Below are 23375 nucleotides of genomic sequence, written 5' to 3'. Positions count from 1 at the left end.
CAGCAAAAAATTAAAAGTCAGCAGCTACAAATACTGTAGCTACTGACTTTTAGTATTAGGACACTTACCTGTCCTGGAATCCAGTGATGTCGGCAACCCAGCCAATGCTTCGGCTCTCAGGTGCTACCGCTACCATTTTCTGTAAGGGAAACCAGCAATGAAGCCTCGTGGCTTCACAGCCAGTTTCCTACTACATATGCGTAAATCGCGCTGGACTTTCTGAATGGCCCAGCAATGGGGGAAGGAGGATGAGCGCCGAACGTCTGAGTGATCGCACCGCGGCTCGATAACCCGGAAGTGGGGACAGGTACCAGTTAAAAACAGGAACCCGCTCCACCCCCGAAAGGTGACAAATGTGGCACCGGGGGGGGGGGAGGAGTCAGATAAGTGGAGCTTCCAATTTTGGGTGGAACTCCACTTTAATAACTGTGATTGCACAGGAGGGCAATAAAAAATGGCTTTACAATGACCAGATACCATAGTCGTGTTATGGTAAGTGGTGACTACATCCACATTTGTAGCTTTTCAATTTTCATACATTCATACATTCAAATGTGAATGGGGACATGTAACAAATCAAGAGTAGGTGTTATCCCAATTTGGCTGTCAATAAAGTGGAAATACACTTTAGGCTAACAGCTTAGTTTAAAGCGGAACTAAGCTCTCAATCAATATCAAATATTTTTAATCCTTTTGTTGCTAGCATTATTAAATAGATAGGAATGTATAATATATTTACTTGTTTTAAACTTTTTTACTTTTTACATTTTTTCACTTGCTTCCTAGTTTCTGGCCTGTGCCTAAATAATATCATACATCCCAGGGGTCTTCATTGGTATTTTTTTCTTTCATCTGTGTATAGGGGTAGATTTTCTTTCATGTAGGAGGGGCTTTCTCACCTAAGTACACCTCCCTGTCTGCATGCCTGACCTAAGGACAGATGGATTCCAAGAAGTAAATGCTACATTTTTTACCTGCCCTTACGCACGATAGCCACGGTTAGAAATGCTAGGGGGGGGGGGGGCATTTTTCAAAGCCATTTCACATCAAAATAAAGCATGGATAAATGGATGGATGGGTGAGTTTGCTTTGAATATAAAAACATTTATGAAATAGCATTTTTAGATTTAATTCCACTTTAATCATGTCTGGCAGGAACTGCTTAGAGGGTAAAATTAATAATGAAATGTCTATACAAGAGCGATTCAAGCATAGTTGTTCTCTAGCACCAATTTTGGATAAAAGTAAATTCACCAGCAAGTGTGATTTTGGTTGTATGTATGCTAGTATGTAACATTATAATTTAGGAAAAATGGCTTTAACTCTTATTGTTGATGAGCACAGGGGGAATGAAAGTGGTACTAAAGTCAAAATAAAAAATGACATACTGTATATAAAGTAGTTTGTTACTTAAATTATGAAGAGCAGTTTTTGTGTTTCTGAGTTTCCTCTTTAACTTTGTTTTGTATACCTGGTGATCCTGCTGTTATTTTTTCAACTTCCTTTAACAGCCTAAATGTGCAGCAGCAAAAGTGTCAGTTAGAGGGTTGAGAACTTGAGACAACCCATTTCACACTGAAAGGGGTGTTTACAATAGTCAGCCTTTATTTACAGTATGAAGAAACTTTTGCCGTAACTGCCTAAAAAGTGTTATCTGGAGTTCAACTTTCCACCCACAACTTTCAACACCAACAGAGAAAAATATGTTTTTTTTTTTAGGCCAATATGCAAGGGAGGATCACAATTATGACGCAATGTGTTTTATTATAAAATAAACATGTTTATTAATCCAAAATAGATAAAATTACAACACACACATAATAAAAAACATATGTAGATATATACTCCCACTGGGAGTGCCGATACATCTATACCAGTTGGTAGCAATGGTCTATGTTACAACGCGGTCTAGAGGTCCCAAGCAAGCCAGTGCGTTTCACAGCAAGGCTTCCTCAGGGCCAGAGAGACCAGACAGACTGATATTCTACAGAAATATGTGTGAAAATATATTACAACCAAGACACAATGCGAATCAATAAAGTCAGCATATCACATACAATGCCTTGCGAAAGTATTCGGCCCCCTTGAACTTTGCGACCTTTTGCCACATTTCAGGCTTCAAACATAAAGATATAAAACTGTAATTTTTTGTGAAGAATCAACAACAAGTGGGACACAATCAGTGGCGGCTGGTGCTCAAAATTTTTGGGGGGGCGCAAAAAGAAAAATGTAATAGATATTGCTTCGCGTCAAAAAACGCAGTAAAAATTGCGTGACTTTGAAGTCATGGTACAGGCATGGCACAGGTGATGGTATAGGCATGGCATAGGTGATGGTACAGGCATGGCACAGGTGATGGTATAGGCATGGCACAGATATGGTATAGGCATGTCACAGGTCATGGTACAGGAGATGATATATGCCCCCTTTCAATGCAGTGACCAGCGTACATGCCCCCTTTCAATGCAGAGACCAGTGTACATGCCCCCTTCAATGCAGAGTTCAGCGTGCGTGCCCCCTTCAATGCAATGAACATTGTGCTGTGCCCCCTTCAATGCAATGAACACTGTGCTATGCCCCCTTCAATGCAATGAACACTGTGCTATGCCCCCTTCAATGCAATAAACACTGTGCTGTGCCCCCACAATGCAGAGTTCAGCGTGCATGCCCCCTTCAATGCAACTGTGCTGTGCCCCCTTCAATGCAATGAACAATGTGCTGTGCCCCCTTCAATGCAATAAACACTGTTCTGTGCCCCCTTCAATGCAATGAACACTGTGCTATGCCCCCTTCAATGCAATGAACACTGTGCTGTGCCCCAACAATGCAGAGTTCAGCGTGCATGCCCCCTTCAATGCAATAAACACTGTGCTGTGCCCCCTTCAATGCAATAAACACTGTGCTGTGCCCCCTTCAATGCAATAAACACTGTGCTGTGCCCCCTTCAATGCAATAAACACTGTGCTGTGCCCCCTTCAATGCAATAAACACTGTGCTGTGCCCCCTTCAATGCAATAAACACTGTTCTGTGCCCCCTTCAATGCAATGAACACTGTGCTATGCCCCCTTCAATGCAATGAACACTGTGCTGTGCCCCAACAATGCAGAGTTCAGCGTGCATGCCCCCTTCAATGCAATAAACACTGTGCTGTGCCCCCTTCAATGCAATAAACACTGTGCTGTGCCCCCTTCAATGCAATAAACACTGTGCTGTGCCCCCTTCAATGCAATGAACACTGTGCTGTGCCCCCACAATGCAATGAACACTGTGCTGTGCCCCCTTCAATGCAATAAACACTGTGCTGTGCCCCCTTCAATGCAATAAACACTGTGCTGTGCCCCCTTCAATGCAATAAACACTGTGCTGTGCCCCCTTCAATGCAATGAACACTGTGCTGTGCCCCCTTCAATGCAATGAACACTGTGCTGTGCCCCCACAATGCAATGAACACTGTGCTGTGCCCCCTTCAATGCAATAAACACTGTGCTGTGCCCCCTTCAATGCAATAAACACTGTGCTGTGCCCCCTTCAATGCAATAAACACTGTGCCCCCTTCAATGCAATGAACTCTGTACTGTGCCCCAACAATGCAGAGTTCAGCGTGCATGCCCCCTTCAATGCAACTGTGCTGTGCCCCCTTCAATGCAATGAACACTGTGCTGTGCCCCCACAATGCAGAGTTCAGCGTGTATGCCCCCTTCAATGCAACTGTGCTGTGCCCCCTTCAATGCAATAAACACTGTGCAGAGTTCAGCGTGCGTGCCCCCTTCAATGCAACTGTTCCGTGCCCCCATCAATGCAGAGTTCAGCGTGCAAGCCCCTTTCAATGCAGAGCGCCACAGCATTGTCCCCAATCACTGCAGAGCGCCACAGCATTGTCCCCAATCACTGCAGAGCGCCACAGCATTGTACCCCAATGATTGCAGAGCGCCACAGCATTGTCCCCCAATGATTGCAGAGCACCACAGCATTGTACCCCAATGATTGCAGAGCGCCACAGCATTGTACCCCAATGATTGCAGAGCGCCACAGCATTGTACCCCAATGATTGCAGAGTCCCAGCATTGTCCCCCAATGATTGCAGAGCGCCACAGCATTGTACCCCAATGATTGCAGAGCGCCACAGCATTGTCCCCCAATGATTGCAGAGCGCCACAGCATTGTCCCCAATGATTGCAGAGCGCCACAGCATTGTCCCCCAATGATTGCAGAGCGCCACAGCATTGTCCCCCAATGATTGCAGAGCACCACAGCATTGTTCCCCAATGATTGCAGAGCGCCACAGCATTGTCCCCCAATGATTGCAGAGCGCCACAGCATTGTCCCCCAATGATTGCAGAGCGCCACAGCATTGTACCCCAATGATTGCAGAGCGCCACAGCATTGTACCCCAATGATTGCAGAGCGCCACAGCATTGTCCCCCCAATGATTGCAGAGCGCCACAGCATTGTACCCCAATGATTGCAGAGCGCCACAGCATTGTCCCCCAATGATTGCAGAGCGCCACAGCATTGTACCCCAATGATTGCAGAGTGCCAGCATTGTCCCCCAATGATTGCAGAGCGCCACAGCATTGTCCCCCCAATGATTGCAGAGCGCCACAGCATTGTACCCCAATGATTGCAGAGCGCCACAGCATTGTACCCCAATGATTGCAGAGCGCCACAGCATTGTCCCCCAATGATTGCAGAGTGCCAGCATTGTCCCCCAATGATTGCAGAGCGCCACAGCATTGTCCCCCAATGATTGCAGAGCGCCACAGCATTGTCCCCAATGATTGCAGAGCGCCACAGCATTGTCCCCCAATGATTGCAGAGCGCCACAGCATTGTCCCCCAATGATTGCAGAGCGCCACAGCATTGTCCCCCAATGATTGCAGAGCGCCACAGCATTGTCCCCCAATGATTGCAGAGCGCCACAGCATTGTCCCCCAATGATTGCAGAGCGCCACAGCATTGTCCCCAATGATTGCAGAGCGCCACAGCATTGTCCCCCAATGATTGCAGAGCGCCACAGCATTGTCCCCCAATGATTGCAGAGCGCCACAGCATTGTCCCCCAATGATTGCAGAGTGCCAGCATTGTCCCCCAATGATTGCAGAGCGCCACAGCATTGTCCCCCAATGATTGCAGAGCGCCCACAGCATTGTCCCCCAATGATTGCAGAGCGCCACAGCATTGTCCCCCAATGATTGCAGAGTGCCAGCATTGTCCCCCAATGATTGCAGAGTGCCAGCATTGTCCCCCAATGATTGCAGAGCGCCAGCATTGTCCCCCCAATGATTGCAGAGTGCCAGCATTGTCCCCCAATGATTGCAGAGTGCCAGCATTGTCCCCCAATGATTGCAGAGCGCCAGCATTGTCCCCCAATGATTGCAGAGCGCCACAGCATTGTCCCCCAATCGATGCAGAGTGCCAGCGTGCGTGCTCCGTTCAAACTTACCTGGCGGCGGCGCGGCTCAGCTTCTTCCTCCTCTTCTGCGGCGGGTCCTCCTCCCTCGTCTCGGCGGCGGGAACCGGCGGGCGGCCTCTCCTTTTCTCTGAGCGGCGGTGACGGTGAGTGACTGACGCCCCATTGCGACGTCAGCGATATCCTGGATGATGATTGGTCCAGGCTGTAGACTGGACCAATCACAGCCAGGATATCAGAAAGTGGGGGTGTCCAACCGCAAAGACTTGCGCCCAGGATACCCCCCTACCCCCCAGAAGGCAGCCAATCGGCGCCTCTTCTGGGACGTAACCCCACCCCCCCCCCCCCCCTAGCCACCAGTTCCTTGGGTTCAGGCCGGCGAACCCAATTTTTTTTTTATACAACTTTATTTGTTCGTTTTGTTTTTTTGTTTTTTTTCGTTTTTTTTAGGGGTAGGGGGGCGGCGCCCTGGCGCCCCCTATGCACGGGCCGCCACTGGACACAATCATGAAGTGGAACGAAATTTATTGGATATTTCAAACTTTGTTAACAAATAAAAAACTGAAAAATTGGGCGTGCAAAACTATTCAGCCCCTTTACTTTCAATGCAGAAAACTCTCTCCAGAAGTTCAGTGAGGATCTCTGAATGATCCAATGTTGACCTAAATGACTAATGATGATAAATAGAATCCACCTGTGTGTAATCAAGTCTCCGTATAAATGCACCTGCACTGTGATAGTCTCAGAGGTCCGTTTAAAGCGCAGAGAGCATCATGAAGAACAAGGAACACACCAGGCTGGTCCGAGATACTGTTGTGGAGAAGTTTAAAGCCGGATTTGGATACAAAAAGATTTCCCAAGCTTTAAACAATCCAAGGAGCACTGTGCAAGCGATAATATTGAAATGGAAGGAGTATCAGACCACTGCAAATCTACGAAGACCTGGCCGTCCCTCTAAACTTTCAGCTCATACAAGGAGAAGACTGATCAGAGATGCAGCCAAGAGGCCCATGATCACTCTGGATGAACTGCAGAGATCTGCAGAGGTGGGAGACTCTGTCCATAGGACAACAATCAGTCATATACTGCACAAATCTGGCCTTTATGGAAGAGTGGCAAGAAGAAAGCCATTTCTTAAAGATATCCATAAAAGTGTCATTTAAAGTTTGCCACAAGCCACCTGGGAGACACACCAAACATGTGGAAGAAGGTGCTCTGGTCAGATCAAACCAAAATCAAACTTTTTGGCAACAATGCAAAACCTTATGTTTGGGGTAAAAGCAACACAGCCTATCACCCTGAACACACCATCCCCACTGTCAAACATGGTGGTGGCAGCATCATGATTTGGGCCTGCTTTTCTTCAGCAGGGACAGGGAAGATGGTTAAAATTGATGGGAAGATGGATGGAGCCAAATACAGGAACATTCTGGAAGAAAACCTGATGGAGTCTGCAAAAGACCTGAGACTGGAACGGAGATTTGTCTTCCAACAAGACAATGATCCAAAACATAAAGCAAAATCTACAATGGAATGGTTCACAAATAAACATATCCAGGTGTTAGAATGGCCAAATCAAAGTCCAGACCTGAATCCAATCGAGAATCTGTGGAAAGAACTGAAAACTGCTGTTCACAAACGCTCTCCATCCAACCTCACTGGGCTCGAGCTGTTTTGCAAGGAGGAATGGGCAAAAATTTCAGTCTCTTGATGTGCAAAACTGATAGAGACATACCCCAAGCGACTTAGAGCTGTAACCCACAAAAGGTGGCGCTACAAAGTATTAACTTAAGGGGGCTGAATAATTTTTCACACCCAATTTTTCAGTTTTTTATTTGTTAAAAAAGTTTGAACTATCCAATAAATTTTGTTCCACTTCATGATTGTGTCCCACTTGTTGTTGATTCTTCACAAAAAATTACAGTTTTATATATTTATGTTTGAAGCCTGAAATGTGGCAAAAGGTCGAAAAGTTCAAGGGGGCCGAATACTTTCGCAAAGGCATTGTAGCACATAATAGATACAAACATGACTAACCCCACTGAATCAAATGTAAGGCAAACATATTTATGTAAGGCAGGAGTCGGGAACCAGTCAGGCAAGGCAGTTCAAACATTGAGTGAATCTGGCGATGATACCCCCACCATATTGTTCCAATTATATTTGAAGAACTAGCTTGTTAATGGATAAATCATTAGAATAGTAGGTTCATCTTCCAAAGGGATCTTAACATGTATATGTGTGTATCAACCTCATAATAGCTGAGGGGCCTCCCAGGGCAGGCAGTAGGGGTTTTCCCAAGTGTAGGTATGTCCCCGTATCGGTCACATAGACGTAGAGCTACCCTTAGGGTAGCGTGTTCCAAGAAAGCCTGCCAGAAAAGTTGTTTCTAAATCCACTATTCCATCTTAAGCTGGCTATAGGCTATTGGATTATTTTCTGTTCAGCCTGCGAGGTGAACAAAAATTTAACAGATACTTCCATCCTTTCTATACAGCACCGATGGACAAATCTCCCTCCATTGCCTATTGTATCTGATCGGAGGTAGCTCCTGTTTGGGCAACAATCTTCCCAGGAGGGAAGGTCGAGGTTACAGACAGAGCTACCCACTTAGTTAATTTCTGCCAGTTTTTCAGGAACTGCCTGAAATTTGTACAGTGTATGGGCGCACCTCAACACAACCCTCTCAAGAAAGTTCTGCTGTCCAAGGGTGTCTCTGTTGCTCCTCATCTAACCGAAGACAAGATGCTTGGTTGAATCACCAAGGGAAAATAAGGGAAAGAGAAAGGAAATAAAAACTAAAAAAAGAAAATTAATGTAGTCATGACATCTAAGACTTAGTAATCTGCAATATGTTACATTTTTGTTGTAGGTTTAGATACACTTGAAGAATGGCTGGAATTAAGACATCAAGTGGAGACTATATAGATTCCTCCTGGGAGCTGAGGGTCCATATTGGGGAACTAGGAGAAAATGCTGAGCCAGTGACGCTTCGTGTGACTGGGGAAACGCACATTGGAGGCGTCATGTTACAAGTGGTGGAAAAAACAGGTAATGAACAGTAACTCACAATATTTCTACAATTTCAAATTTTTATTACCACTGTTATCTGAAATTAGAATATATCCTGTAAATGTTCTTTCTAAAGTAATCAGCTCATCCCAGGCCTGCTATGCGGTGGTGTACTTCCTCCTATTCCTGTCAGTGTCTGACATTTTAGACACCAAAATAACTTATACAAAAGAGGAAGATATTTTTTTCTCTTTTTTTTGCATAAAGGCAGAGAATACAGCAGAAGCTGAGCAGAGAGCGGACAGTGTGACTCCACACAGGAAACTATTATCAGGCAAGCCATGGCATGGAGGTCATCTTCTTTAGAGCAATAATAAAAGAGTATTTTTAACTTAACAAAGAGGCAGAATTACTATAAAAAATTTACAAATTTGCCCCTTTTCTATATTTGTAGTTATGACTCTACAGTACACTTAACCACTTCCCGACCACCCGCCGCCTTTTTTCCTCCGGCTGGGTGGCTCTCCTGCGCAAACCGACGTAGGTCTATGTGGGGCGCACACAGGAAGCTAGGGGGCGAACGCGCACCGCCGGCGGTGCACTCCTGCCCCCGCTCCCTTTCGGCAGCGGGGAAGCAGATGCACAGGTCAGGCGGCTCAGATTGCCGTCTGAGACCTGCGATCGCTCCCTGCTGAGAGAGAAGGACGGTCGGCTGTTGTAAACACAGCCGACCGTCCTTCTCCCTGAATTGATCACAGAGCTCATGTGATCCTTCCATATACATGTCTCTATGGTCATCTCAGAAAGAAGCCACCACCCCCCCCCCCCCCCCCACAGTTAGAATCATTCCACTAGGGTCACATTTATTCCCTTGATCATTATTTCAGTTACTGTAATAATTCCTTCATCATTATTACAGTAACAGTGCATATTTTTAGCACTGATTACTGTAGTAATATCACTGGTACCCCCAAAAGTGTCAAAAATGTCAGTTGGGGGTCCAATCTGTCCGCTGCAATGTCGCAGTCCCGCAAAAAAATTGCAGATCGCCACCATTACTAGTAAAAAAAACAATAAAAATGACATAAATCTGTCCTGTTGTTAGTAGACGCGATAACTTTGGCGCAAACCAATCAAAATACGCTTATTGCAATTTTTTTTTTACCAAAAATATGTAGCAGAAAACAAATTGGCCTAAAATGTTAAAAAAGTTTGATATTTACATTTTTTTTTTGAGAATGTCATATAGCAGAATGTGAAAAATATATATATTTTTTTTCAAAATTGTCGCTTTTTTTTGTTTATAGCGCAAAAAATAAAAATCGCACAGGTGATCAAATAGCACCAAAAGAAAGCTCTATTTGTGGTAAAAAAAAGACGTCAATTTTATTTGGGTACAGTGTCGCACGACTGCGCAATTGTGCGTTAAATTAACACAGTGCCGAATCGTAAAATAGGGCCTCTTCATTAAGGGGGCAAATCCTTCGGGTCTTAAAGTAGTTAATATAACAGTTAAATCTACTGGTAACTATTAGACCAGTTTTTCAGTTAACTATACCAACATAATCAGATAGAAAATCTAAAAAGTAATGAGAATTCTGCAGATCACAGTTGGAAGGAAAGGTACAGGATTCAAAAACACGTGTCTTTTAATGCCACCTTGATGTGTTTTGGTACAATTTTTCCAGATTTTATGATTTTTCCAGGCATGATTTAAAACAAATAGAAGAATGCTCAAAGTCACATAAAATGCATCTCATTTGTCAGACTATGCATTAGAATGCATGTGTTTAAAATGCATGTCACACTTACCCTTAACACAGGTGGTCAGGCACTATAGCTAGCTTCTGTGTTCTTTACCTATAGCAGCCCCCTTTCCCATAAAGCATCATGCCTACCATCACTCGGTTGCATCTAGGTCTTATACACAATGCTATAGTGCCTGGCCACCATGCTGGGGCAGACACAAACTGAGCACAGTGAACAGGTACTTGCGGTTGGCAGACAGGCTAAAGCCTCGTACACACGCGTAGAAAATCGGCAGGGAATTTTTGTCCGACGACCGATCTGTCGTTTTTCGGCTTGTTAGTATGATGCTTCCGACAACCGACTCCGACTTTTCGGTCGAAAAAAATCTGGTGTGCAGGCTATAAAATTTTTGTCCGCCGTCACAACACGGCCGATTTTTGTGCAGTCAGTACAGATTTCGACAGGGAAAAATCGAATGTGCAAGACTGGGCATGCTCAGAGAAGAAAGAACACAAAGAAAGCAAACCAACACATGATATCACTTCTGAAGTAGAATTTTGTCAGGCGAGAAAATTCTTGTGCAGTCTAGGCACATTCCAACCAACAAAACACCACTCTGGACAAAAGACGGACGATCGGTCGGCCGTTAATCGTTGCGTGTGTACTAGGTGTACTAGGCTTTAGTGGTCAATGACAGTCCAGGTTCAGTTCTGAGTGTAGTCAATATCTGATCCGAGGCTGTCAACAAGGGAATTCAAACTAGCAGGCACAGGAACAGGGCAGACAAACAGGGAGCTTGAAACCCGTATTAAACACTATCACAAGCATGAGACTGCAGGCTTGCTCCACCCAGAGACTGGCTACATCAATCACCTTGCAGGTGGATAGACAGGGAGAACGTATCACAGCCAAAACCAGGATGCTGGAATGAGACCAGTAGCCATCAAGGAGCAGGAGCGTCACACGCTCCTGACAATGCAAATTTTGTGTTTGAAGCATTAATTCTCAATCATGCCTCACATAAAGACCTAAAGTGTTACTAAACCCAGGAACATGCAGCCACTATATCCGGTCTCGCATAGTGCACAGAACATGGAAATGCAATCATTTTAGTAAATATAAACTGCTAAAAATCTTTTCCCATCAGCAGTATATAGCAGTCCTGTGACCTTTATCAGTGCCTGGTTAAAGCTTGTAGGGGGAGTTTTCATACTGCACTGGCTGTCCTTTCAGGATGCAGGACATCTGACCCTCTGTCTGGACAATGCTGATTGGCACTGTGCTGATCACATGCACTCTCCAAAGTAAAAAATACTCTCTAGCAATACATACCAAACTGAGCATGTGCAGCCTGACTCCAGTAACTTTGTCTTATCAAGACATGTTTTGGGGACAATGAAAGAAGAGGAGGATCTGTGCATACAGGATCAAGCAGCCTTTTTAAACATTGTAGAGCAATAACCCCTTAGGTTCCACAGTGAGTATAACAAGCATGCTTTACTGCATATACAGACTGATTTTCCTGTTGTGGGTTTAGTAACACTTTAAGTTGCCTTAAAAAAGGTTTTAATTTCTGTTTTTGATCAACACAAAATTAAGCACAGTTCTTTTGGATTTGCTCAAATTATGATAAACATCTTCCCAAAGCTTCTTATTGCCCTCAACACTTAGACATACACAGTATATAAAAATAAATAAAGGAAATACAATTTAAAAAAGCTAGGTTTTTAAGTATTTTTAGGTCTTTAATCTTCTTAAAAAAAGGAGTATTGTTACATAACATGTCAAAGTCACCACCCCCCTGCTCCCATTAAAGAAATCACTCTATGTTGTGTTTAGTAGAAATCGGTGAGGTTCATCACACTATGGCCTGCATTTTATGAATGGGCTGCAAAATGTACTGTAAGTGGCATTGTGAAGTAACCCAGCAGTATAGCAGAGAGCAAATAACAATACACATTATTAATTATCCCCTTAAAGTAATTACAAAGGTAGAATTCACACCAGACTCTTTCATTTTGGCAGCTGGCAGCCCAGCAGTGCTGTGGCTTTGTTTACAGTCTAGTTCACATTCCTATCGCACACCTTCCTGGTTTGAAGCTCGTGTGTACTGGGTGCTGAAGCGATCACCAGTTGGCAACTGGATTAGTTACAAGTAGATACATATTCGCCAGCACACCAAGGATCTTGCAAAAGCAGTCCAAAAAACTTTATTCAAGATAAGATCACATCAGAAAAATATAGTGCAACGTTTCGGAGCCGCAGAGGACCCCTTCATCAGGCATGTGATTGTTTACAGTCTTTCTCCTGTGCAAACATGAGGAAGCTGCCCCTTGATCCATCTATGAGTTCATTTATGGGCAGCCCATTGAAATCTAGGTAGCTACTTTACCCTACTTGAAGACATATTGTAAACAAAGTCAGAATGTAGGTCCACAAACTACTAAATAAAAATGTTTGATGTGAGGAGTCGATTTTTACATACATTGAGTGGTCTATTTATAAATGTAAACAGCCAAGATTCACACAACTTTCACACATATTTTACACAGTTTTCTAGTTCAAACCATTTAGAAAACGTGTAAAAGCTGGGTGAAAATTGTATAAATCTGGTATGTAAACACTTTTAACTAGGCCCTAACACTGGGTAAACATGGACCCAAAACCCGGCTGGTTCAACAGGGACCAGCTGAATTTCAATCTATGTATGTCCCTCGCTTTCCAACAGAAGTCGATTGGGACTTTTGAAAAACTTTCATTCTATCAGCCACTGCAGCCAATTGGATGCAGCGCTAATCAGTGTATTCTGACAGCAGAGGAATCCTGCTATCAGAAAAAATTGCACATCTTGAAGAATTCCTCTATCCACCTCACTTGTGTGGATGGGGGAATCCAGCCACCTGAACGAAAAAAAGACAAAAAAAAAAAATGATACTTTTATATCCAGATCTAGTGTTACAGAGGGTGATGAGATGCCTTAAGAGAAATAATTCCCATTCCATTTGAAGGAAATTGTAATATTAAATCAACCACACATTCACTTTTGTCATTTTTCTTCATAGCTCTAGTAGAAAAGTTTACTTACACTTGTGCCTGTTTACATGTAGTGGATGTCTCTTGCTTTCTGTGTCTCAATGTAGGTGTTTCACGGGACTGGTCTGACCATGCTTTGTGGTGGAAACAAAAGCGTCAGTGGCTTCTGAAAACAAACTGGACCCTGGACAAATATGGTATCCAGGCAGATGCCTTTCTCGACTTCATGCCTCAACACAAACCAATTATCTTATCTTTGCCTAACCAGCGTTCATTGAGGATCCGAGTCTGCTTTTCCAGCACAACATTCAGTTCCTGCGCTGAGGTCTGTAAAGTCCTGGGTAAGTGACTGAATCATAGGTAACAGAATCCTTTATCAAAATGTTATACCTGGCCTCATCCAGTATTCACAAGGCCTACTCTTACCAGGTATCAGACATCCAGAGGAGCTTTCTTTCCTAAAAGCACCAGAAGAAAGAGAAAAAAAGAAGAAGAAAGAAAAAGACCCAGTGACCCAGGAGATCTTTGATCTTACATCCTTCCAGCCTTCAAAGGGTAATCTAATTACACTTCCCACCTATATATACTGTACTATGTACATACGTGATAATGCCAACTTACTGCACTTTTACTGGGCACTTGTAATAAAAGCCTTAGCCATCAACCAAACGAATGCAGTCAGATATGCAGACATAGATGTATGTCCCTTGAGCCTGTAGGCACACATCCTTTGGTACTAAAAGCCAGTCCCCTCTGTTAGAATGGCTGTTAGGATGATCCCATAGCATAACTTAAAGTGTATCTAAACCCCAGACCAAAACTTTCTTACCAGACCTTGCTGCGTTGGCTGCATTTATTTACTTTTTTTCAGGACATTGCCGATTTCACATTCTGTAAATTCTGGTTGCCTGGATGTCAGGTCGATCCTCATGTTTAATTTTTACTCACTAACCCAGAAAAAGTATGCATATAAGAACTTCCAACTTTTTTTTTTTTAATTCTTTATTTTCAAAAGGTTTTTCTCACAGTACAATATAAAACAGAAAGTACAAAAGTATAATACACAAAATACGAATACAAAAACACAATTTCCGGTATTAAGAATTTCACACTGCGTATGCCTACTAATCCAAAGATTTTCCAAATTTCCAATAGAAATACCCTCGAGGGGTTAGAGAGCACCCTATGTGGGGAGATCATATACCGATCATAGAGCAAGAAAACTAGAGAAGTGTTATCTTTACTATGGTTCCATCTAGATAGGAAGAGATGTGCCCAGTTACGTTCCAGAATTAAGCACATCCCCAACCACTCAATATCTTATCAAATTAAAAAAGACTTTTTGTCTTTGTTTTTTTGTTAGTAAAAAATTCTCAAAGTTCTCAAAGAGGATGCTAGAACCCATATTAAATGTAAATTCACTAACTGAGTCAGGGGTCTGACAACCATTATAAAAGGGGTCTCCTAAAATAAACCAAAAGGAAGCTTTGTAAAAGTTAAATGTATCCCTGTAATCCTTTATAGGAGGGGGAAGCCCAATATACAATGCATATAACAAAATATACTCAGATATTGTCTAAGCACAAATACGCTATAATCCATGTATTAAACCTTTCTGTTGCCCTGTGAATGATTCCCACAAATAGAAACATAGAAACATAGAATGTGTCGGCAGATAAGAACCATTTAGCCCATCTAGTCTGCCCAATATATCTGAATCCTATGAATAGTCCCTGGCCCTATCTCATATGAAGGATAGCCTTATGCCTATCCCATGCATGCTTAAACTCCTTCACTGTATTTGCAGCTACCACTTCTGCAGGAAGGTTATTCCATGCATCCACTACTCTCTCAGTAAAGTAATACTTCCTCATATTACTTTTAAACCTTTGCCCCTCTAATTTAAAACTGTGTCCTCTTGTGGTAGTTTTTCTTCTTTTAAATATGCTCTCCTCCTTTACCGAGTTGATTCCCTTTATGTATTTAAAAGTTTCTATCATATCCCCTCTGTCTCTTCTTTCTTCCAAGCTATACATGTTAAGGTCCTTTAACCTTTCCTGGTAAGTTTTTTCCTGCAATACATGTACTAGTTTAGTAGCTCTTCTCTGAACTCTCTCTAGAGTATCTATATCCTTCTGGAGATATGGCCTCCAGTATTGCGCACAATACTCCAAGTGAGGTCTCACCAGTGTTCTGTACAGCGGCATAAGCACTTCTCTCTTTCTACTGCTTATACCTCTCCCTATACATCCAAGCATTCTGCTGGCATTTCGTGCTGCTCTATTACATTGTCTTCCCACCTTTAAGTCTTCTGAAATAATTACTCCTAAATCCCTTTCCTCAGATACTGAGGTCAGGACTGTGTCAAATATTCTATATTCTGCCCTTGGGTTTTTACGCCCCAGGTGCATTATCTTGCACTTATCCACATTAAATTTCAGTTGCCAGAGTTCTGACCATTCTTCTAGTTTTCCTAAATCCTTTTCCATTTGGCGTTTCCCTCCAGGAACATCAACCCTGTTATATATCTTTGTGTCATCAGCAAAAAGACAAACCTTACCATCGAGGCCTTTTGCAATATCACTTATGAAGATATTAAACAAAATTGGTGCCAGTACAGATCCCTGAGGTACCCCACTGGTAACATGACCTTGTTCTTAATGTTCTCCATTGACTACAACCCTCTGTTGTCTGTCACTTAGCCACTGCCTAATCCACTCAACAATATGGGAGTCCATGCTCAATGACTGCAGTTTATTGATAAGTCTTCTATGTGGGACAGTGTCAAAAGCCTTACTAAAATCTAGATATGCAATGTCTACTGCACCTCCACCGTCTATTATTTTAGTCACCCAGTCAAAAAAATCTATAAGATTTGTTTAACATGATCTCCCTGAAGTAAACCCATGTTGTTTTTCATCTTGCAATCCATGGGATTTAAGATGTTCCACAATCCTATCCTTTAATAGGGTTTCCATTAATTTGCCTACTATTGATGTCAGACTCACTGGTCTATAGTTGCTCGATTCCTCCCTACTACCTTTCTTGTGAATGGGCACGACATTTGCCAATTTCCAATCTTCCGGGACGACTCCTGTTACTAATGATCGGTTAAATAAATCTGTTGCCAGCTCACCACTAAGCTCTTTTAATAATTTTGGGTGTATCTCATCAGGACCCTGTGACTTATTTGTCTTCACTTTAGACAGCAATCTTAGAACGTCTTCCTCTGGAAAGACACATGCATCAAACGATTCATTAGTCATCCTTTCAAGTGGAGGTCCTTCTCCTTCTTTTTCTTCTGTAAAAACTGAACAGAAGTATTCATTAAGGCAGTCAGCTAGCCCTTTATTCTCTTCTACATACCTTCCGTCCTTTGTTTTTAATTTAGTTATTCCTTGTTTTAATTTCCTTTTTTCATTTATATATCTGAAGAATGTCTTATCCTCCTTTTTCATAGACAGAGCTAGTTTTTCTTCTGCCTGCGCTTTAGAAGTTCTTATAACTTGCTTGGCCTCTTTCTGCCTAATTTTGTAGATTTCCTTATCTTCATTGCTCTGGGTTTTTTTATAATTACAAAATGCTAGCTTTTTATTTTTAATGATTTTGGCCACTTCTGCTGAGTACCACAGTGGTCTCTTCCTTTTTTTGCTTTTACTGACAAGTCTAATGCAATTTTCTGTTGCCTTCAATAATGCACCTTTTAAGTAGTCCCATTTCTCCTGGACTCCATGTAATTCGTTCCAGTCTGATAAGGACTCATTTATGACTAATTTCATTTTTGAAAAGTCTGTTTTTCTAAAATCTAAAACTTTTGTTTTTGTGTGGTGTGACTCTTTCACAGTTCTTATATTAAACCACACTGACTGGTGATCACTAGATCCCAAGGTTTCGCCTACAATGACTTCATATACCGAATCCCCATTTGTGAATACCAAATCCAAAATGGCCTCCCTCCGGGTTGGCTCCTCAACCACTTGTTGCAGAGACAACCCCAGTAGGGAATTTAGAATATCTGTACTCCTGGTAGAACTTGCTATTTTGGTTTTCCAGTTTATATCTGGAAGATTGAAATCTCCCATAATGATAAATGGCATCTCTCTAAGCCACATAGCGTGTACAATGTTTGAGCCTGGGAAGTGATGTCCCCCGCACCCTGATGGGATCTCCCAAAAAAACAATCCCCATTCAGAACTTGTTCAATATTACCCCTCTCCTCACTTGAGGGTGGATAACATTGCAACCAAATCAAAAAAATCTAAATTTATCACAACTGAAAGAATAATAATAAACTATAGAGTTACACTAGTGTAGTAGGTTCTCTCAAAATATTACTACTATGAGTTCCCTGGACACTTGAATTAGGAGTAAACCAATAAAAGTTCTCTCCTACATAAAAAAAAGGTTAGTTTTAATCCCTCTCCCATGATACAGTCACAGGCCACAATCAGGTGAGGCATTGTATCCAGATCATATGTAGCCATGTAAGTTACACTATAGGAAGGCATGCACCAACAGGGGAGTTTGGTGGGTTAAGGTGTCCTTTCAGTTTGTTAAGGGTCAAAAGGGTATTGGCCTGCATCATATCACCCAACGTTTTAATTACTTTAACAGTCCAAGTCACTGGATCTGAGAATCTCAAAAAAGGTGCTGTAATTGGGGGTTACTCCACCATGGGGTATAATTAGTCAGTTTAGGGGAGGTTGCATTAGACTCTGTATGTGTGTTTTTGTGGTTTTCTCATGGAATTTTCCATTCTTTTATCAGTACGTTTGATTACCAATTGCTACATTTCTGTCTGACAATGGCACCCCACAATTCACTTTGATTGAACATCAGGGCTGTGATATATTTTAACTTAGCATATGAGCCTAAAACAATCATAAATGTTGCCATAAGAATATTTTCTCTTTTTTTCAGTACAGATTTCCTATTTTTCTATCTTATATCTGTTTTCTTCTCTTTATCACAGTTAATGTAGGGCACGTGCAGGTAGGGGGGATCCCTTCACACTTCATAGCCAGTCCTGAGGGCCAGGAGTGTTACAAAGCTCTGTCTGTTTGCCACACTGGACTGACCCCTGAGGGTATACAGAAAAGATACAAACCAATATCAGTGGCGGACAAATCTGCAATACATGCCAGGTATGGAGCGTGGTCAGTTTTTCATGATGTTCATTTTCTGAGACCATTCATCTTTTTAGAAAAACCTAATCCATATCTATAGTTGAATTTATAGCACTTTAGTGAAATAAACTCTATACTTCAATGTTTAGAAAAAAAATTTTAGACTGCAATCACATTTGAGTCTTTAGTCATTTTGCAGGTTTTTTTTTTTTTTTTTTGAGTGTTTGTTTAGGTGGTTTTTTTTGGAGATGTCTGAGGCTTGGGGGATTTTTTTCTTATTTTTTTTATTTTTTTTTTTTGATTGGGGGATTTTTTATGTTTAGCCAATGGGATGCTGGTCACTATGTGCAATATGTTTTCACGCATTTTTCATGCATATTCATGTAATTTTCAGGTGCACTTGTTGCAGTCTATTGGGGCCAAAAACACTTATAGCTCTAAAGAAACTCATGTACAACCTTCAAGCGACACTACATTTAGGTGGGAACAGGAACAATTGAACACCGTAAGATTCTGAGATTTTAATCATTAATCAGGGCAATAATTAGGCGCAGCAGTGTGAAATGCGTTTGCTGATCACTTGGGAGCTGTATGTGTACTATAAGTCTTAGCTTTTCATGGATTTACAATAAAGGATTCATTTTATATGCTGGAAGTGCTGCCATCTCTCTTCTCTTACCACTGTGGATTCTGTTGTAGACCAAGTGGACACCCAGCTTCATACAGCAGCAGAGGATCTCATGGGTTTCCTTGTGGCCCTCTAGTTTTCTTCCTGTTTAGAAACATGATTTTCAGACCTTATTTACTCTTATCTAAAACAATGAAGGAACTTTATCAAACTTTGAGAAGACAGAATCTGGAGCAGTTGTGCATGGCAATCAATCGGCTTCTGACTTTCATTTTCAACGCTTAACCACTTGAATGCCCAGTGTGGCTTTCAAATAGCACTGGAATAGGGTTTATTTGTCCGGGTTCCTTTTTAAAACTAAAGTGGGGATCAGTGGCTCCTGTGGGCAGGGCTGCTGATAGGGGGGACCACCAGCCCTCTTGTAGGGGGCCTTAGCACACAGGGGGGCCCACACAGAGAGGGGGATTAGTGATGGACAACAATTACAGAAATCTTCCTCCAGCCCCTGAATCTGATCTGTCCCTCTCCCTGCTATCAGCTTTTATCTGTTGAGAAAGAGACAGTCATCCCTCACTAATCCCCCTCCCTTGTGTGCCCCCCCCCCCCTCCAGCACTTATCTCTGCTCGGGAGTTTATTTGTAAATTGTAACTTTGTTTCTCTCTCTCTGTCTCTCTGATCACTGAGCTCCAACTGCCCAGCCTGTATATTTTTCTAATCTCATCTTTTTTATTTAACATAGTTTTTTTTTTAGATTTAGCAGGAATTATGCGAGTTATGTTATATTTGTGTCTGTGATTTCTAACAGCAGCCCTGCCTGTGGGTCTCAGCAGCGACAAGCACTGGAACCGCTGCCTATGACAGCCGGCATTCAGTAGTATGCTCACGAGCTGAAATGATCAGTTTCTGGGATTTGGATGCCTTCACAGAATGCCCCAAAGGGGCGCTTTTGTGAAAACATAAGTAAAAACAGCACTTCCATGTTGTGTTTACATTGAGAGTGTGATGACATTGCCACGCATCCATTCACTATGGAGGGTTGGGCAAAGCTGTCAAGGCTCTGCCCAGCCTTCCAGCCTTTGCCTTTAGTTCTATTCTAAAACCACTGTAAATTTTTTTGGCATCTATGTCTTATAAGGGAGATTTAAATTCACTTCCTGTTCTGTAGACTCAACGGGAAGAGAGGAGATAGCTTTCCCATTTAAGGGAAATCCCCTCTTAGACAGTTGTCTCGGCAACAAGTGTCTCTGCTGAAAATGTTCCCTTCTATTCCTGTTCTATTCCTGATGGCATTTCAAAATTGTAGGTTTATGCAAACTTTCACTTTCTGTGACATTGGTGATCAGGACAGTGAGAGGGTGAATCTTCCTAACAGGGACACAGACAGAATTGAAAACCTGACAGTGGTTCTAACCCCACACCACTCTGTCCAAATCTAAAAAAAAAAAAAAAAAGTTGGCCTTTTGATTGAACCTGAATTAAATACATTTCAATTGTTTTAGAAAACTTCTCTGCAGATTCATACCTGATTTTGTTCTGTGGAGCATTGCAATGACTTGAATTTGAATTTGCTAAGTGTGGGTTTGCCTAGTGTAGGTTCTGCCTGCAATAATTACTCATTTGGGCCTAGTGTGCTATTAAGAGAAGTAATGCTTGAAAAAAATAGTAAGCTAGTCACATGCTATTTTCTCTTGGCTTTCTTTAAGCAGATAGTGTTCAGGACACCCCCATTGTTACCATGATTGCAAGGAAGATCATGGCGCTGCCTCTTGATTTTTCTATATCCAGAGTGACCTCTACATTACCATATACTTTATACACTTTAATGTGGGGGCTCTGGCATGTCGACATGCGTTGCATTAAGGTGGCCTACACATTTTAAAGGGCTGCCAACACACCATAATAAACATTTTAAAGGGCATCCATCTTTTTAGTTTTAACATCTCACCCAATGCACTAATAGTTCACTTTGTGTGTTGTGGTATGCTGAAATGCACATGCGTTGTGGTGCATTGGTGTGTCATTCAAGATAATGGCACTGCAACGTACTGCAGTCAGTAATATGTGGCACTGTGCATTGTGGGGCAATATACTGCAAGTTACCTTAGCACAGAAATGTGAATCTGGCTATAAAGACAACGATCCTCATAACACTGGGTTCTGAAAAGATTCCTCAAAATTGTCAGATCAGTAATTGACTGAGGAAATAAAGAATTCCAAATAGACACTGATCAATGATGGCTCGGAATCCTCACATTCTCACTTTGTGCTATACAGGTGGCTTGACTCTTCCAAATCTCTAATGCAGCAGGGGGTACAAGAAGGAGACAGACTGTGGTTGCAGTTTAAATATTTCACTTTTCATGACTTGGACCCCAAGGTAAGAAATAGTATACTGTAGGTATGCTTGCAGAAAGAACCTGTTTACATCAATGGGTGCTCAAAGTTTTTCATATAATAATGAGGTAAAGAAATAATTAATTTACACATCTCCTTAGATGGACGCTGTGCGGATTAACCTACTATTTGAGCAAGCCCGTTGGGCAGTGCTGTTAGAGGAAACAGAATGCACTGAAGAGGAGATGATGGTGTTTGCTGCCCTTCAGGTATTTTGCTCATCTGTCATTGGTACATACTTAGCAATTGTTGGAGTGTAGATAGCAACCTGCAGCTAGTGTGGCCTGCAATTGTCCAAAATGCTTGGTCGAAAAATGGTGTAATAGATTTAAAAATGCTTTGTTTGGAGTTCTTTGGTAGGTTGGTAGACACATATGTGAGTGTTTAAGGCAGATAAGAATATGTACTTTGCCAGTTTTTAAATTTGTGTTAGTAGACATGTACTGTATACATTCCCTATATCTACAATGTTATGTAGTAAATTATTTTAAACACCTATCTCTGTTTTATTGCATACAGTATCATGTGAATAAATTGTCAGCAACCTCTGACCCCATGCATTTGCACAAAGACCCTGCTCTGCAGGACTTGGATGAAGCACTATCACATCTTGAAGTCAAACTGGATGCATCTACTGCCAACGAAGCCTTGGTAAGTCAAAAACTAGCTGTTCAAAATATCTGAACAGTGAACTCATACTGCGTCCTGAGTCATTCATGTGGTATATGAAATACTTAGCAATCAAGAACCCACATACGTAGCATAAAGCCACTTGCTGCCTTCACTAAGGTTTCAGGCCTCCATGGAGTGCTTCCAAGACCTAACCTGTGTGCAGTGGGTTTTTCAAGAAGAAAGTTCCTTGAGGGCTGAAGGAGAGTAATCGCGGATCGGGTGAACAGATTATTGGGTGGGGCTGGGGAAGACCCAGCTGTCATGGTACACGTGGGTACCAATGACATAGGCAGAGGAAGATGGAGAGTCCTAAACGATTTCAGGGACTTAGGCGCTAAGTTGAGGAGAACGACCTCCAAGGTAGTATTTTCCGAAATACTACCTGTACCTTGAGCCACACCAGAGAGGCAGCGGGAGATTAGGGAAGTTAACGAGTGGCTGAGGAGCTGGTGTAGTAAGGAGGGTTTTGGGTTCCTGGAGAACTGGGCCGACTTCTCAGTCGGCCACCGGCTCTTTGGTAGGGACGGATTGCACCTAAATGGGGTGGGTGCAGCCGTACTGGGTGAGAGGATGGCCAAAAAGTTAGAGGGGCTTTTAAACTAGGGAATGGGGGGGGAGGGTACAGATGTAGAATTAGCCAGTGGTAAGCAAGTTTCAGAGGGCAGAAATGGGGGCATTAGTGGTAGGGTGTTCGGAGCTCCTATACCCAGGGTGGGTATGGGGAAAAATCAAGAGAGTAGCCTAAAAACATTAAATGAGGATATATGTAACCGGTCAAAATTAAGAGGTTTGTATACCAATGCCAGAAGCCTGGCCAACAAGATGGGAGAGCTGGAGCTGCTGATGTTTGAGGAGGATTTAGATTTTGTGGGGATAACTGAGACTTGGTTTGACAGCTCTCATGATTGGATGGCATCCATTCAGGGATATTCCCTTTATTGCAGAGATAGAGAAGGTAAAAAAGGGGGAGGGGTATGTCTGTATATTAAGAACAGTATACAGGTAAATATGAGGGATGATATTAATAATGGAGCTATGGACGAGGCAGAATCCCTATGGGTAGAGCTTCAAAGGGAAGGCACGGTGGGAAAGGTAATATTGGGCGTATGCTATAGGCCCCCCAACCTAGGGAGGAGGGGGAGGCGGACCTCATTTTACAGATAGGATTGGCAGCAAGGACGGGAAACGTCATTATAATGGGGGACTTTAATTATCCAGATATAGACTGGGCAGAAGGAACCGCACACTCAGCCAAGGCTAGGCAGTTCCTAAATGTTTTGCAGGACAATTTCATGGGTCAGATGGTGAATGCACCGACGAGAAAAGATGCGGTACTTGACCTGCTGATT

General features: G+C 42.5%; 1 protein-coding gene across 1 annotated transcript in view; it reads left to right on the top strand.

Annotated features, from left to right (window-relative positions):
- The window catches only part of FERMT3 (FERM domain containing kindlin 3), a 69408-nt gene that overhangs the window by 30120 nt on the left and 15913 nt on the right, over positions 1-23375 (top strand). The window contains exons 2-8 of the mRNA XM_082269975.1: positions 8284-8462; positions 13313-13546; positions 13635-13760; positions 18178-18349; positions 21235-21337; positions 21456-21563; positions 21874-22005. Coding sequence (XP_082126101.1) covers positions 8303-8462; positions 13313-13546; positions 13635-13760; positions 18178-18349; positions 21235-21337; positions 21456-21563; positions 21874-22005 — 1035 coding nt within the window. The 5' untranslated portion in view covers positions 8284-8302. The remainder of the gene's footprint in view (positions 1-8283; positions 8463-13312; positions 13547-13634; positions 13761-18177; positions 18350-21234; positions 21338-21455; positions 21564-21873; positions 22006-23375) is intronic.

Source organism: Pelophylax lessonae, assembly GCF_965119305.1.
Source record: "Pelophylax lessonae genome assembly, chromosome: 10".
NCBI classification, from domain to species: Eukaryota; Metazoa; Chordata; class Amphibia; order Anura; family Ranidae; genus Pelophylax; species Pelophylax lessonae.
Note: the sequence above shows the minus strand (reverse complement) of the source record. Positions and strands in the feature narration are given on the sequence as shown.